General features: G+C 35.3%; 1 protein-coding gene across 1 annotated transcript; it reads left to right on the top strand.

The window, feature by feature from the left end:
* Nucleotides 1-744: 744 nt before the first annotated feature.
* LOC134717858 (uncharacterized) lies at nt 745-7,630 on the top strand. Its single transcript, XM_063580354.1, has 4 exons — nt 745-1,568; nt 1,647-3,908; nt 4,499-5,186; nt 5,264-7,630. Exons 1-4 carry the CDS (start codon nt 745-747, stop codon nt 7,628-7,630), a joined length of 6,141 nt encoding a protein of 2,046 aa, XP_063436424.1.
* The last annotated feature ends 10,839 nt before the right edge of the window (nt 7,631-18,469 follow it).

Genomic DNA, 18,469 nt, shown 5'->3' with positions numbered 1-18,469 from the left:
TTTTACCTTTAGACCAAGCCCTGCAATATGCATTAATAGACTCAGATGGATGCTTTGTTACTGTAAGAGCAACAACATCATTAGTAATAAAGCAGAATAACAAAATATATATGTTTGATTCTCATGCAAGAAATCGTTTTGGTTTAGTAGATAATTATGGTTCTAGTATTGTATTTGAACTTCCTGACATTCAAGCTGTTTACCAACACTTCTGTAATTTTGTTCAGGGTGATCAATCTGTACCTTTTGATGTTACAGGAATTACTGTTGCAATACAAGAAACAGTTGACAGTAATGTAGATATGACATTGCAAGATAATATGCAATATATTGAAATACAAGATAGTGTACCAATACTAGGTTATTTAGATAGTAAGCATAGTATTGAAGAAAATGAGACTAATGAAGAAACGCTCGACAATTTAAAGGGAGGATTGTTGAAAAATACCAAAAGACGTGTATCTGATCTTTCAAATGACATTGAATCAGACATATTAATGGACATATCACACAATGTATCAGATGACATTGAATCCGACAGGTTAATGGACATATCAGATGACATGGAATCAGTAGATTTTTCAAAGGTAGGGTCTCCATGTACATTTGTTAGAGAAAATGAAGTTTCTGATATAGAAATAATGTCTGATTGTAGATCTAATTATTTCTTTAAGCCATTAGATTTCTGTTCTAAAAGGAAACTCTGGAATATTGAATATATCTTCAAAAGAAGTGAATAAAAACATGTTCAGTTCAGAATCGTGTAATATTGGCCATCCCTTTGAAACAAAGTCCATCATAGCAGATGGAAACTGTCTCTTTAGAGCAATATCTTATGCTGTTTCACATACACAAATATTCCATGAAAAGGTTAGACAAGACATAATTAAGCATAGCTTGAGCATTTCAAATCATTTGACTAGTCTATTAGAAAACCAATATGGTACAGTAGAAGAACATATAAGTGGTCGAAAAATGAGAGAGAACAACTCATGGGGAACTGCATTGGAAATAATCGCTGCAGCAGACCTTCTAAAAACGGATATTTATACGTTTTATAATGGGGAATGGATAAAGTATTCATCGTCTCAAATTCACACCAACAGTGAAATAAATGATAGAGCAATCTATCTTCAACACATCGGAGACTTACAACACTACGAGGTTGTATTATCAGTTATACCAGAGATGCACAAACCACTCGAAAATAAGGGAGTTGCAATGAAGAGAAAATGTGAGCAAAATGATTTATTTGTTTCAAAGAAACCCAGAAAACAAAATCAACGCACGAGTAGTTTGAATAATGAAAATAATTCTTCTGTTAAATCGTCACAGAAAGGAATTCATTCAGAGGAAGCTATAAATGAAGCACAATACTTATCAAAATCTGAAAAACAAAAATTAAAGTATCACACTGATTCTCAATCAAGGTACAACACATTATCAGCACAAAGGAAAAAGTATTCGAACGATGATTCGTACAGAGCTCAGAAAATAAGAAAAGGAAGGGAGAAATATCAGAATGATTACAAATATAAATTAGATATTAAAAAAGCTTCAAAGCATAAGTATATGGCAGACGAAACACACAGGGAAGAAAAGAAAAATGAAAGCATTAACAAATATAAAAATAATGATGAATACAGAAATAAATTGAAAGAGGCAGCCATTAACAAATACGCTACTGATGATGCACACAAAATTAAAACTAAACAGGCAAGCATTCACAAGTATGCTACTGATGATGAACATCGAAAGAATGTTAAATCTCAGACTTTGTCTAAAAGAATTCTTTCTAAAGAAGAAGGAAAAGACATTACAAAAGTTATTGAAAAATTTAAGAAAGATGTATGTGAAGGACCTGAATACATTTGTGCTTGCTGTTTAAGACTTTGTTTTAAAAATCAAGTAATGGAATATAAGAAGGATTTGTATCAAAAGGATTCTGCAAAAGATGTAGCAGACACTTGCATTTCTGATAAGTATTTACATAAATGTTTAGACGGATGCGAAGATGAATGCAAGTATCAAGGAACTAGTAGACAATCTCTTTGGATTTGTTACACATGTCACAGAAAGATCCAGAAAGGAAAAGTGCCTGCTGAATCTTTTTTTAACAACTTATCATTAGATGATGTTCCTAATGAACTTGGCAGATTAAATCAATTAGAACAACATTTAATTTCTCTTAATATTCCTTTCATGAAGATAATTGCTCTACCTAAAGGTGGCCAAAAGGCAGTTCATGGACCATGTGTTTGTGTACCATCAGATATTTTTAAGGTAACTACTACTTTGCCTAGATCTGAAGATGACAATTGTTTAGTTAAAGTGAAGCTCAAAAGGAAATTACAGTATAAGGGTTATGAGGAATATCAATTTGTTGATACTAAACATTTAGAAGAAGCATTGCTATTTTTAAAAGGAAAAAATGAGTGGTATTCAAATATAGTAATCAATGAAAAGTGGTTAAACCCTATTCCTTTACAAAATAACGAATGTTGCCCTGAAGTAGAGAGCATGGACACCTCAACAACAACAAATGAAACGCTAAATGATAATTTACAAGATAGGTCAAATACAGAGGAACAAACAAATGAAGCGGATACATACTTAGATGATACTTTACAGGGCGTTCAGTTAGACACATGTTTACAGCCTGCTGATATTGCACAGGAAGCTTTAGATGCATTGTTTGATAAGGAATTCAATCTATCACCTGCAGAGGAAAATAACCCTGTAAGTCTTTTGAGAACAAAGGGTATTGAAGCTCAAACGTTTCCAGTACATTATCCTACAGGTAAAAACACATTGAATGAAGAAAGAGAAGAAAAGTTATCTTTATTAAGATATTTCAATCTGAGATTAATGAGTGTAGAAAACCGATTTGCAAGAGATACTTCTTATATATTCTTTTGTCAATATATGTCTGAACTAGATAGAGTTATGTCAAATGTTCAAATTTCCTTAAGGAAAGGATCGGCGTTTTCAAATGGAAAGAAAGTAACAAGCAAAATGCTATGTGATAAAGACACATTACATGGGTTATTCCGAAAAGATGAGGCAATAAAGTTTATGAAACCTGTAAGAGGAACACCTCCTTATTGGCAAGCTGAACAAAAGAATATTTTTGCTATGATTCGTCAGTTAGGTATTCCCACATTCTTTGCCTCGTTTTCTTCTGCAGACTTCAGATGGAAAGAAATTGTAGAAACAATATTGAAGCAACAAGGAGATATTCGTAAGTTTGACGAACTTACTTGGGATGAAAAGTGTAAAGTCCTTTGTAGTAATCCTGTTACACCTGCACGAATGTTTGATCGTAGATTTAAAAGATTTCTAAAAGATGTTATAATGTCAGATGCTCAACCAATTGGCCATGTGATTGACTACTTTTATAGAGTTGAATTTCAACAGAGAGGTTCTCCACACACGCACTGCTTGTTCTGGATAGAAGATGCCCCAAAATTTAATGAAGATGAAGATGATATTGTAACTGAGTTTGTTGACAAATATATAACATGTAAACTACCGCTGGAAACCGAGGACTCAGAGCTAAAAGACATTGTCACTACTGTACAACAACATAGCAAAAACCATTCAAAAAGTTGTAGAAAAAAGGGAACTGTGTGTCGTTTTAATTTCCCAAGACCACCCTCTGAAAAAACATTTATATCACGCCCACCTAAGGATGACGAAGAAGAATGTAGTGTTGTTGATGACACTGATGAAGATGTTGACGATGATGTTGTTGAAAAACCAAAATCGGGAATTAGTTCATTAGAAGCTAAAAAGATATTAGAATCTCTATGGGCTGTAATCAAAGACTGTGAAAAGGAAAATTTGACTACTACTGAGTTATTCATGAGGGCAGGAGTATCTCAGGAAGATTTTCAAGAATGCTTTAGGTCAGTTACATATAGAAATACTGTTGTGTTAGAAAGAAACAAAGATGAAATGTTTATCAATCAGTACAACCCGCATCTCCTGAAAGCATGGGATGCAAATATGGATATACAATACATATTAGATGCTTATTCTTGTGTTGTTTATATAATATTGATTGATTGTTGGTTGCTTAACGTCCAGTGGCAAATATTTCATGCATATTCAGGACGAGAACAAGTTCACAATAAATACAATAGGTAGGTTGATACAATAGAGGCCACTTGGGATGATGGTCGGAGAAATATGGACTGCCACTGGAAAAAGAGGGTATATTGGATAGGGACAGAAATTTTGCCTTGCAACAGGCCACCTACGGACCCCTCAGAGAGTTGTTGCAAGGGTTCTTAACGTGCAAAGAGCGTGGCACTCTCTTTACACGAGGCATCGGATTTAACGTCCCCCTTCTGACCGGACGTGACTGCGAACTTGATACATCCCGCACAGCCAAACGGACGCCCCACTTCGGCTAGCGTTTTACTGCCGGTCGGGAGAAGACCAAGTGACCATATTTCTATACCCCAGTCACCCTTGGGGATGTTTATATAATAAGTTACATCAGTAAATCAGAACGTGAACTTGGACTGTTGCTACAACAAACAAAAAATGAGGCCGCTGATGGAAATTTGGATGCACAACAAACAATGAAACAAGTAGGTACTGCATACTTTCACTTTCGAGAGCTGAGTGCCCAAGAAGCTGTTTTTAGAGTGATCGGCTTAAGTTTGAAGGAATGCTCAAGAAAAGTTGAATTCATTCCAGTTGGAGAAAATCCATGTAAAATGAGTATTCCTCTAAAAGAACTTTTAATCAAATCAAAAAGCGCAAATACAAAAAAACCTTCAAAGGAAATCGATGATGATGATGACACTGATGACGGTGATGATATCGAACTTTGGATGAAAAGCATTACTGATAGATATAAAAGTAGACCAGAACTTGAATTATTTAATCAGATGTGTTTAGCTTCATTTTGCTCCGAGTTTTCAGTTTTAGCAGAAACACAGATTCCAAATAAAATAAATGAAGACACCACATTCAAACTTAAAAATTATATGGGATACATCAGAAAGCGGACAAGAACCCAGCCTGCTATTATCAAATATGCACGATTTTCCATTGAAACATCGCCTGAACAGTACTACCAAAGTATTTTACAGTTATATTTACCTTACAGATTAGAGGAACAGTTGAAACCGCCACAATTTTTGACCTATGAATTGTTTTACAAATCAGGAATGGTAAGGTATAATCAGAAAGAGGTTCTTGTTACAGTCGAACAAATAGTTAATACTAACATGTCCAACTTTGTGAAAAGTGGCAAAGAGCTAGAAGCTGCAGAAAAAAAATGGAAGAAAATGATTACCAAGAAGATGCGTGGGCAGACCTATGTCCAGAAACAGAGAGTGAAAGACGTGAATGCATTGAAGCAGACAAATCTTCAACTGTCATAGAAGTCGATAGTCCTGAATTTGGAATACCAGATTTAAATAAAAGTAACAAGCCAGAGATAGTTAGTGGAAATGGGATTAAAACTTGTTTACTAAGGTCGGAAGTCATACCCTTGTTGAGAGGTTTAAACATGAAACAAAGGCGTATTTTCTATAAGGTAAGAGAATGGTGCAACCTAAAAGCCAATGGTAAAAATCCCCCTCCTTTTCACGTCTTTGTAACAGGCGGTGCTGGAACAGGAAAAAGCCATCTGATTAAATGCTTATATTATGAAACCACAAGAATTCTTGCTCGCTGCTCCCCTAGTCCAGACGATTTGACAGTGTTATTGACTGCACCAACTGGCACTGCAGCCTTCAATATAAATGGATTGACGATTCACCATGCTCTTTCTATTTTCAAAACTCTTACTGTTGACAAAGCGATGCTTGGTGAAGATAAGCTGAACACTTTAAGGTCAAAATTAGAAAATTTACAAATTTTAATCATAGACGAAGTCTCAATGGTCAACAAGAGGTTGTTATTCTTCATTCATGAACGGTTGCGTCAGATCAAGAAAAGACCTGAAAAAGATCCTTTTGGTGGGGTTTCAGTGATAGCTGTTGGAGATTTTTTTCAGTTACCACCAGTAAAATGCCGAAAAACTGATAAACTTTATGTAGATGATCCATCGAATCCTTTGAACTATCTGTGGAACGATTTCTTCACTATTGTAGAATTAGATGAAGTCATGAGACAACGTGAAGATGGTTTGTTTGCTCAGTTATTGAATAGACTTAGGATAAAAGACAAATATTCTCCTTTAGAATCCTCAGATTTAAAAATGTTAAAGCAGTGTATAGGTAGTGGGACAGATGAAGCTTTACACATTTATGCTACTAATAATGAGATTAATATTCACAATACTGAAATGGTTATTAAACTGTCCAGTGAACCTAAGTTAATTGAAGCACAAGATTTTGAAAAAAATAAAGCTACAGGAAAACTAAGAAAGAAAACAGCAAATTTTTCACAAACTGATATTTGTCTCCCAACTTCAATTCTATTAGCTGAAGGAGCCCGCGTAATGCTGAAAAAGAATGAAGCCGTCAATGATGGCTTGGTAAATGGGGTAATGGGCACTATTGTCAGCATTGCAGAATTTTTAGAAGGGTCTTTGCCGAATGTTATTTTTATCAATTTTGACAATGAGAGAGTAGGAAAAAACGCTAAGATTCAAAAAACAATAAATGGGAAAAGATGCGTTGGATTGGAACCATCTACAGAGGACATACCATTCAAAAATGGAACGAGAAAACAGTTTCCTTTGCAGTTAGCATGGGCATGTACTGTTCATAAAGTTCAGGGTTTGACAGTTTCACAAGCAGTTGTGGATTTGAATAAATGCTTCACTTATGGCCAGGCATATGTTGCATTGAGTAGAGTTACTACAAAAGAAGGGCTTCATATATTACCAATTGATGACAAAACACTTGGTAAAAAAATATACTGTGATCCTGATATCATAAAAGGCATAAAAACAATGAAACATTATCTGACTGAAAATGTAGAAGCATCATCTGAAGAAACACTTGTAACTATTGTTTATCACAATATCCAAGGACTAAGAGCTCATAAAAATGATTTAGTGGCTAATTCAGACTGTACAGATGCAGATTATGTCTGTCTGACTGAAACATGGCTTGAATCTTCCTCTGATCATGTTTATCTTCCTAACTATGATTTTTATCACCAACCAAGATCTGCAGCCTACACACCGACTAATTCTGTGTTTATGAATTTGCAAGCTATGGGCCACGGAGGAGTAGGAGTATATGTAAAAACAGATTCTGAATATGAAAATTGTAACATTACCGTGGAAAATCTAGAATGTATGACTTTCAGAATTCCCACCATGAATGTCCTTGTGGCAACAGTATATAGAACTCAGAAGTATCAAATTGGAATATTTCTTAAAACATTTATTTCGTTTGTAAGCAAATTGACTGAACTTTCAAACAATATCATTGTTTTAGGTGACTTTAATCAAGACATATTAAAGGGAGAAAGATCCATACTGGACTATATGACTTCAAAAGGATTTCAACAGCTAGTGGAAGAGGCCACAACAGAAGGTGGTACATTGATTGATCATGTCTATGTCAAAGGTTGCTCAAAAGTAGAAGTTAAAGGCATTCCAACTTACTACAGTTATCACGATGCTGTTTCCATAATGCTTAAAGATAGCCGATAAGTATTAGATATATATACTGTATATGAATATTATTGGTACCTGTAAATGACACTGCGAGTTAAGCAAGCAACAACAACGAAACGCACCATACGCAGATGAAGGGCCGGGTGGGATAGGAGGGGTCCCGATCCCGAAATCCTGGACTCAAAAACGCAAAATCCCAAGGTCCCGAATTTTAATAAATTTAAATCCCGACAACCCGAAATTGGAAAAAAAACATTTCCCGGATCCTGAAATTGTCGATCCCGAAATCCTAAGCTTAAAAACACCCTATTCAGAAGTCACGATAAAGGTCCTATCCCCCTCGCACATGTTGCCAGAATGTTATTACAAAAACTACATAAAAGGGAAACGACCATTTAAGTTTCAGTGCTGTGTGTGTGTGTGTGTTTTTTTTTGGGGGGGGAGGAGACTTTTCTGTTTAAACTATTCAGATTCCAAAGATTGGTGAAATAATATCCTTCCCCCCTCCCTGTACCCTTACCCCTCCCCCACCAAGTAAAATTTATACATAATGTCACATATCAAAAAGCCATTTTAACCGATAAGTGCAAAATAAACTGACAACTCCATGGCAAATAAGAAAAAAGATAAAATGGCAAACAAAAGTACACAAAACACAACAGGGGGAAAAAGCTGATCAACACGAACTCCACCTAAAACGATCTCAATTAATTTGTTTTCTATTTCAGATCAAACCAAAAGACTTCAGTGGTGTGCAAGATTACTTGAATGTTTGACTAATCAAGCTATTGTTTAAATATGTCATATTTGGATGATTTTAATATTAATACAGAAAGAAGTCTTCATTTATTCCACTTAGTGGTGTGACATTTTTTTTAAACCATATTTATATATTTATTGTTACATTGTTTTAATTTGTAAATAATATTTCATATATAATGTCTCATAAGCCAGATGTTTTGCTTGATATTGATTGTTTATTACGTATGAATATTGTGTATGAATTTTTTTTTTTTTATTGCAAACAATTCGTGTCACTTCAATAAATATATTTACTGTCTATGTCCAATTATTTAGTCACAATCATTTTCGTTCAACATAAGGATTACCTCCAGTAAGATATCATTGTAGTTGATAACAATAAACTATTGTTGGCAGATATTTTTAAGTATGAAATAGTAGAGTAACAGTTTGCGGTTTTCAAGAAATCACTTCAGGTTACATATCAATATATTTAAAACACCATCAGTCCTATAGTATTGAAATCTGCAAGCTATGGTATATGGCTGGTTGATTGATTGGTTGGTTGATTGGTTAAACACGTTAGTTAAACATGTTGGTTAAACACGTTGGTTAGTTAAACACGTAAAAGAGGTTCAATTAAAACAAGCGAAAAAAAACCCCAGACATCTTGGATCCCGTATTTAACACATGAAACGGAAACTTGCATTAATTGATTGATTGGTTGGTTTGTTGGTTGAACACGTTGGTTGGTTAAACACGTTGGATAGGCTCAATTAACACAAGCGAAGAAAAAAGGAACCTTGGATCCCATATCAAACACATGAAACGTAAACATGCATTGATTGATTGGTTGATTGATTGGTTGGTTGGCTGGTTGGTTGAACACGTTGGTTAAACATGTCGATTAAACACGTTGGATAGACTCAATTAGAACAAACGAAAAAAAAGACATTGGATCCCGTATTCAACACATCAAACGGAAACAAACATTGATTGATTATTTGGTTTGTTGGTTAAACACATTGGTTGGTTAAACACGTTGGATAGACTCAAATAACACAAGCGAAGAAAAAAAGAGACCTTGGATCCCGTATCAAACACATGAAACGTAAACTTCCACTAATTGATTGATTGATTGATTGATTGATTGATTGATTGATTGATTGGTTGGTTGGTTGGTTGGTTGGTTAAAATCGTTGGTTAAACCTGTTGGTTAAACATGTTGGTTAAACACGTTGGATGGTTAAACAAGCCAGAGAAGAAAAAAAGAAATTGGATCCCGTATGAAACACATGAAACGGAAACATCCATTGATTGATTGGTTGGTTAAACACGTTGGTTGGTTAGTTAAACACCTTGGTTAAACACGTTGGTTTCACACGTTGGTTAAACACGTTGGTTGGATAGGCTCAATTAAAACAAGCGGGAAAAAAAACCTTGGATCCCGTATGAAACACATGAAACGGAAACATGCATTGATTGATTGGTTTGTTGGTTGGTTAAACACGTCGGTTGGTTAGTTAAACACGTTGGTTAAACACGTTGGTTGGATAGGCTGAATTAAAACAAGCGGAAAAAAAACCTTGGATCCCGTATGAAACACATAAAACGGAAACATGCATTGATTGATTGGTTAGTTAAACACGTTGGTTGGTTAGTTAAACACGTTGGTGAAACACGTTGGTTAAACACGTTGGTTAAACACGTTGGTTGGATAGGCTGAATTAAAACAAGCGAAAAAAAACAACATTGGATCCCGTATGAAACACATGAAACGGAAACATGCATTGATTGATTGGTTGGTTAGTTGGTTGGTTAAACACGTTGGTTAACATGTTGGTTAAACACGTTGGTTAAACACGTTGGAAAGTGTCAATTAAAACAAGCGAAAAAAAGAGACCTTGGATCCCGTATTAAACACATGAAACGGAAACTTGCTTTGATTGATTGATTGATTGATTGATTGATTGTTTAATTGATTGCTCGATTGATTGATTGATTGATTGATTGATTGATTGATTGATTTATTGATTGATTGATTGATTGGAATTCAAACACTCATAAAACTGTTTAAATAGTGCCAAAAAACACATAATTTGATGACCTTGACCTTTGACCTTGTGACCTTCGTCAAGGTCATTGCTCCACAAGGTCATTGCAAAAGACCCTATGGGTCAAGGACCTTTTGTTTAAGAGTTTTGCCTAAAAATGGCTTTTTAAAAACCTTTAGTGGGAGTTATGTCCCTTACATAATGGTAAAATCAATATAGTCATAATGTATAAAAGTTGCCCCTTGAAGTACCAAGCATTTTTCACTGCTTAAATTTTCTGTATCTATAACCGTTCAATAGTTATAGGGAAATGAAAAACTTTTGAAAATCTAAAATATGACCTTGACCTTTGACCTTGACCTTTATTTTTAAGTTTTGGTCCACTGAACTCAAATCTGAAGACCCGCAGTCTCTTCGACTTATGGTTCATGAGATTTATATGCATATCGAAAATTTAAATATTCAAGGGGAAATAACTCCTATAATAGGTCACTGGATCACTTCGGTTCAAATTATTTGAAGCTGTAACTTTTGGCAAGGAACATTTAAAAAAAAAACATTTGCCGCTAAGTCTTATAGTTTATGAGGAGTAGCGATAACAGTGTTTTTTGTAATTGGGGAGATAACTCCTATAAGGTAAACAGTAAACCTTGGTTATTCTAATACAAGATAGATATTATACCCCTGATACATGATACCAAAGATCATTTGGATATGTTGCGTACTTTTCTTGATTTTTGACTTTGAAAACGGACGAGGAAAAAGAATAATAATAAACAAACGAAATACAGTAAGGTCTTTCCATTTAAGAAAGGAAAGACCTTAATTCCACCAAAAAATGGGGTGATCTTATGTGCTCCGGAAGAATAAGCAGATCCTCCTCCACATGTGGCACCCGTCGTGTTGCTTATGCGATTACAAATCCGGTCAATAGTATAATTCGGAAGGCCATATGCATGAAAGGGAGGGGGATTGTAGTTTCGACGTAAGGAAAAGAGGGACAAAAGGTACCAAAGGGACAGTCAAACTCATAAATCTAGAACAAACTGACAACGCCATGACACAACATAGAAAACTAAAGAATAAACAACACGAACCATTCCAAAAACTAGGGGTATATATATTCGATATCATTTGTGAAACGGTTATTCCATAACGGTCAACCAACTCGTCATGGCGTCCGTAAAATTTATGAAGGAATGACTTCAACTTCACCATTTGGAACTCTTGGTTTAATAGTTTCTTGTTGCTTTAACTCATCTACATTTATTTGAGTATCCAACGTTTTCCCTCTGGTAAAAATCTAGTCATTCATTTATATTGTCTGTGTTGTTTTGTTTCGGATTATTCCTCCCTGAACACCTGAATGCTGCATGGTTATTAGAATAGCAAATAGATCAAATATGTGCAACAACTCTTTTGAGGGGTCCGTAGGTAGCCTGTTTATCTCTATGTAAAAGTCTGTTGTACACTTCTTTGCATCCATCCAAGTTACATGCTCTACTTCTCGGACACTATCTGCCTACGTGATCATGTCCTAAGCAACGATAACACAACTGTTATAAAATTAACGGTACCAATTTTCTTGCACCAGATGCGCATTTCGACAATACATGTCTCCTCAGTGATGCTCGTGGCCAAAACATTTGAAATCCAAAGCTTATATAAGATGAAGAGCTATAATCCAAAAGGTCCAAAAAGAATAGCCAAAATCAGTGAAAGGAATCAGAGCTTTGCGTGAGGGAGATACATTCCTTAATTTAAAATAATTTCTAATATTTTGTAACAGCAAATTTAAATAACACAAAAAAAATCCGTATGTTCATGCCAGTACCGAAACGTTTCGCGGTATCCCATCTTTTTAACGGTTAACTTCAGAAATTCATCACACTTCCAGACTCCATGATTACCGTTACAACACTTGCACATCCTATTTCCGGTATAGCTTTCATTTTGCGATTCTCCAAAAAAAATGTTCTAAATCCATCCCTACGATTTCCTTTATTATTCCGCTGTGAATTGCTTCTAGTGTTTGCACTTAATTCATGTATTGTTTCTGAGGCTATACGCAGCGACGTTAAGGGAGTTTCGAAAAAAGTCCCATTTTATACTCAGGAAAAAGCATATTCAACTCAAAGTTAGTTTTATTTGCCTATAGGCCAAAAATGCACGTTAAAAACGTAAACAGAGGGGGAAATATCTATTTTGAATTGCATTCCAAACTTTTATTTATAGAAAAATATAAATACATTGGTGTCACGTAACTTCAAACTGAAAGTAATGACATTTCCCAAATAAGTAAAAAGGTCGGGTGCAAGATGAAATCGGATCGCCCTGGTTTTGGGCTCCCTGTAATCGAGATAACTTTTTTTACTGGAAAAGTGCTGTGCCTAGTTTGATAGCAGAGGTTTTGTAAATAAAAAACAATAAAACGTGCTGAATTTTTTTCGATTTATTGACTTTTTGGCACTTCGGGTTCTTAACTTTCCTTAAAACGAACGCTATATAACTAGGCACAGCACTTTTTGGAAAATTTGAAATGTCACCTTTCTACCAATACCAGAATCAAGTGGGTTGTTATAGCTCTTGCACCTGCCTTTTTGAATTAATTTAACATGCATATGTCGTAGCATTATCGTCTTAAAAAGCGAGAGAAAAACGTTTGAATGACGCGGCGGAAGTCGGATCGGCTGACGGAAAAACTAAGTGTTTGTTTCTGTACTCGCCGTTAAGCGTTTCATAATAAGCCTACGTCTTGTTGGGGCAGATAAATACATATTCTGTTATTGCTTGCTTAATTTATTGAAGTTTCAAATTCATAATTGTTTCTATTTCAGAGAATATTTAATTGTGATAGGCAGGACTTTCATAAAATAGAATATTTACATCTTGCATTCCATCTCTGATTTCATCTCTTGTGCAAATGGCCGAGGTGCCACCGTGGGATTTTGGTCCAAATCCATCTTTGTAAGATTTATGATACAAGAATGTCAATATCAATTTTTCATTGCTTTAATGAATATTTTTTTCACAACATGATTCGCAAGATGTGAAAAAAAAAAAAAAAAATATTCATTAAAGCAACATGATTCGCAAGATCCCTTGTAACAATTTTCATAATATACACATGTATTTTAAATTAAGCTATTTATATTTTGGATATCTGAAGAAGGCGATGGCTCATGGGTCAATCAAGTGGTACGCTTTCTTTTTCGCTTGATGGATACGCTCTGCTTGAGTATACTATTCTTGGAACATCTGGTGCTTTCCGCAGTGGATCTTGGGTGCTGATTTTGAGAACCAGCTACATTATATTAGGAGCTCGTTGTCAGCATTAGCACTCGATCCCGGTTCGCCACGGAAACACAGCATCGCCCTTGTAGGCACTCCGAGGTGGGTGGATGGCAAGAATGGTGAATCTTTCTCCTTTCATATGGCACAACAAAACAAACCTTCTAAATCAGCTTTAATACATAAGAAAAGAAAATGTGATGATTCAGAGCTCTGTCGATTGATTGATTGATTGTTGGTTGCTTTACGCCGCATTAGCACAAAAAGGCTATATCGCGGCGAGAGCTAATTCGACTATTTTTACAATTTAAAGCATATTTTTAAAATAAGACAAAAGGTCCTTCAATATACTAAAATTCTTGACTAAAGCAAATTGAGTATATACAAATAAAAATCAAAAGTAAAATAACGTGATAAAAATTAAAATCGATTTAAATATAATAACAATTTTATATTCTATAATAAATTCCAATTTCTTTTAAAAAAGCAACAATATTTGTAAATGGAACATTATTAAATAAATCATACATATTATTGACATTGAAATGCTTATATCAGCAAAGTCAATACAATTAATTAAAACATGTTTAATAGTATACTTGCAGTTGCAAGGAACACATTGTGGTTCATCTTCATTTTTTAAAAGATACTCGTGTGTTATTCTAGTATGACCAATACGGCATCTAGTAATAACACACTGATCTTTTCTGCACATAATATTATTAAAAGGTTTGCCTTAATTAGGTTTAATTTCATGCAATTTATTATCATCTTTTTTACTCCATTTATTTTTCAATATATTAAAAACATATTCCCTAATATTAGATTTAAAATCAGTATATGGTATATCACAGTTCGATAGAGGGTCACCCAGGGCATTCTTTGCCTCAAGGTCTACAGCTGTGTTTCCAAGGATTCCAACATGACTCGGAACCCATAGAAATATTATTTCTTTCAGAATAATTTTTAAATTCCTCATTACATATAAAATTTTCAGGATTGTTGGGTTTTTAATTTTAGTATTTCGTATAGCTTGTAAACATGAAAGTGAATCCGAACATATAATAAATTTGGATTTATCTGAAGAAGCAATAAATTTTAAAGCCAAAATTATTGCTTCTGCTTCAGCAGTAAAGATGGATGCATCAGATGGCAAACGGAGGGTTGCAGCTCTGTCCCTGAAGACAGCAGCAGAAGCAACTCTATCACCATCTTTTGATCCGTCAGTATAGACAGTTGAAAAATCTAGATAATCGGCTTTAATTTCAGCATAGTGTTGCTGAGTTAAAAGAGGATTTGTTTTATTTTTATTGTGTTCACGGAGATCAAATATCATTTTTGGTTTGGGAAGTTCCCATGGAGGACATATGCAAGTTTGAACTTAAAAACAGATTTTAAATCAAAAGAAGCTAAATGTGGTTTTAAACGTAAACCTAACGGAGGAATTTTATTTTCATGTTTTGCAAAAATATCTTCATAAATCGGATTAAAAACACAGCTGTAGGCAGGATTATCTGAATGGGCTTTTAGTTTGACAGCATATTGAAGTCCAAGCTTCAAACGTCTGTCAGTGAGTGAGTGCTCATCAGCCTCTACATACAGACTCTCAACTGGTGAGGTTTTAAATGCGCCAAGACAGAGACGCAAACCTTGGTGATGCACAGCATCGATAATCTGTATGTAGGACTTCCTTGCAGAGCCATACACTAGAGCCATAATCTAGTTTAGATCTAACAATAGATATATATAAATTGAGTAAAATGTTGCGATCAGCACCCCAGTCAGTGCTACCGACAACTTTTAAAATATCTAAAGCTTTTAAACATCTCGCTTTTAACATTTTGATATGGGGTAGAAAGGTTAACTTTTTATCGAAAAGTAAACCAAGAAATTTGGTTTCATCAACCATTTTAATTGGGTTGCCGTACAAAGTTAGTTCTGGATCAAGATGCAATTTTCTTTTGTTACAAAAATGCATCCCGACCGTTTTTGAAGTGGAAAATTTAAAACCATTTTCCGAGGCCCATTTTTCAATTCTTCCAAGACATAATTGTAATTGTCTTTCAAAGTTATTCATATTTTTGCCTCTGTAACATATTAAAAAATCATCAACGTACAATGAACCTTCAATATTTACTTTTTAAAACTTCAACAAGGCTGTTGATTTTAAGACTAAATAATGTAACAGATAAAATACTGCCCTGAGGGACACCCATCTCTTGATCATAAAGATCAGACATGGTCGAATTAACTCTAACATTAAATTGTCTGTTAGAGAGAAAATTCGAAATAAAATTAGGCATATTGCCTTACAACCCATATCAAATAGATCATTTAAAATACCATATTTCCATGCAGTATCATAGGCCTTCTCAAGGTCGAAAAAGACCGACACCACATGCTCATTTTTCGCAAAACCATTACGGACAAATGATTCGAATCGAACAAGATGATCAAGAGTACTGCGACCCTGTCGGAATCCACACTAGATATTGGCTAATAGCCCATTGGATTCCAGGAACCACACAAGGCGATCATTGACCATCCGTTCGAGTGTTTTACAGACACAACTGGTAAGAGCAATTGGTCGATAATTAATAGGATCCGTATGATCTTTACTTGGTTTTGGAATAGGCACGACGGTTGCAAGCTTCCAGATTGATGGTAAATCACCAGATTCCCAGATGTTATTCATGAGCTGCAAGAGAGCTTCTAGCGAGGAATCTGGCAAGTGTTTTAAGAGTTGGTAGTGAATATTATCAGGCCCACAAGCTGTATCATGGGCTTTTGACAGAGATGTTTCAAGTTCTTCAAGAGAAAATAGTTTATTATAATTTTCACCATTTTTTGATTTAAAGTTTAATTTAATTTTTTCTTTTTGTTTTTTAACTTTTTTAAAGTCTTCCCTGTAGTTGTTACAAGAAGAAGACTTCGCAAAAGTTTCACCAAGTTTGTTGGCAATATCCTTTTCAGATGTTAATAAATCATTGCCGTCTTTCAAATGTTTTACAGTGGCTTTAGAATTTTTACCTTTAATTTTATTTACCATATTCCAAACTTTTGTCATCGGAGTGCGAGATGTAATCCCGGAGACAAATTTTTTCCAGGATGTTCGTCGGGCTTGCCTACAAGTCCGCCGTGCAATAGCGCGAAAAATACGGAAATTACTCAAGTTTTCCGTCGTTGGTTGTAGATTGAACCGTCTTTCAGATTTTTTACGGTCACCTATGGCTTGATCACATGCGTCATCAAACCATGGTTTACTGGGATGTTTTGGATTTGCCGAGGTCTTAGGAATAGTTCTGTCAGCAATTGACGTTAGAACTGTATTAAAAGTTAAAATTGGATCTTGCACAGTCTCAAACATCTTTGACTGAAGTTCCGCTCGACAGAGATTCTCAAACAAGGACCAGTCCGCCTTGTCAAGTTTCCAACGTGGTACTCTCTGTTGGGCAGAATTAAAAAGATGTTCAAGTACTATTGGAAAATGATCACTTCCACATAGATCATCATGAACACGCCATGAATAATCCAGAAGCAGAGAGGGATCGCATATAGTGATATCAATAGAAGAATAAGACCCGTTTCCAGGATGAAGATACGTATTAGATCCATCATTAAAAATGCATAATCCTTCTTGAGAGACAAAGTCCTCAATGATCTTACCTTTGGCATTATGAGTCTTGCTACCCCATAATGGATTGTGGGCATTGAAGTCGCCCATAAGTTTAAATGGTGAGGGTAATTGATCAGTGAGGTTTTTGAGTTTTGCTTTATCGATAATTGAATTAGGTGGAATATATATCGAACATAATGTAATTGTTTTGTCTAATGATAAACGAATTGCAACTGCTTGCAGATCCGTTGTGAGTTGGACTGTGCTATGAATGACGTTGTCCTTCACAAAAATGGATGATCCGCCTGCAGCACGTTCATCTACCTTAGAAAATGTACTATACATGTTGTATCCTTTTAAAGATACGTTGTCACTTTCTTTTAGATGAGTTTTTTGAAGACAAAATGCAATAGGTAAAAAAGACTGAACTAGAAGTGTTAACTCGAGAAGATTTATTTTAAGACCTCGGCAATTCCATTGGATTATATTTGTCATTATTTAATAAAAGAAGGGCGAATGCTGTCGAGTTTGCCAGCATTCTTATTTCGCTCACCCTGAGATCGTGATCTTTCGGGTGGCGGAACACTTTCGGTTTCCATTTCAGTTTCGATGATAAGTGTTGAAAATCTGTTGTGCGAGGAGAGTCGTCGATCTCCAGGACTACGCGCAGCTGGTGTTACTCCACCTCGACCCCTACCCCGCGACCTCGAATCAGAAGACTTCTGAGAGGATGTATTTCCTGGCTTCTTTTGGACATCCTTCTTTTCCTGAGAACGAAGAGGAGATGGGGCTCTGGTAGACTGTGTACTGGACGAAGAAGATACCTTCTTGGATGCAGATGAAGGAAGACTTTTGGAGGTGGAAGAATCATCTATGTCACTGGGAAGATCCCAGACAGATTCACCGCTCCAATTGTGTATTTCTACTGTTTCTTTTTTCTTTTTATTTTTTTTCTCATTTTTTTTGGTGATGATATTGAGCTCTGTAAGGAAGATTGAGTTGACTGAGTACTGGTTTTGGAAGATTGTGGTTTTCTTGGAATTATTATTTTATCGGTAGGTTCTGTTTCAACAGGCAGCATTTTAAAATTGTCCGCATCAATTGGCCAAGTCATTCGAGTTTGTGTATTCTCGTGACTGAATGAGCGGACAACTTTGCTGGCGTACGATGGTC

Source organism: Mytilus trossulus, chromosome 5, assembly GCF_036588685.1.
Source record: "Mytilus trossulus isolate FHL-02 chromosome 5, PNRI_Mtr1.1.1.hap1, whole genome shotgun sequence".
NCBI classification, from domain to species: Eukaryota; Metazoa; Mollusca; class Bivalvia; order Mytilida; family Mytilidae; genus Mytilus; species Mytilus trossulus.
This window is presented reverse-complemented; position numbering and strand designations above follow the sequence as displayed.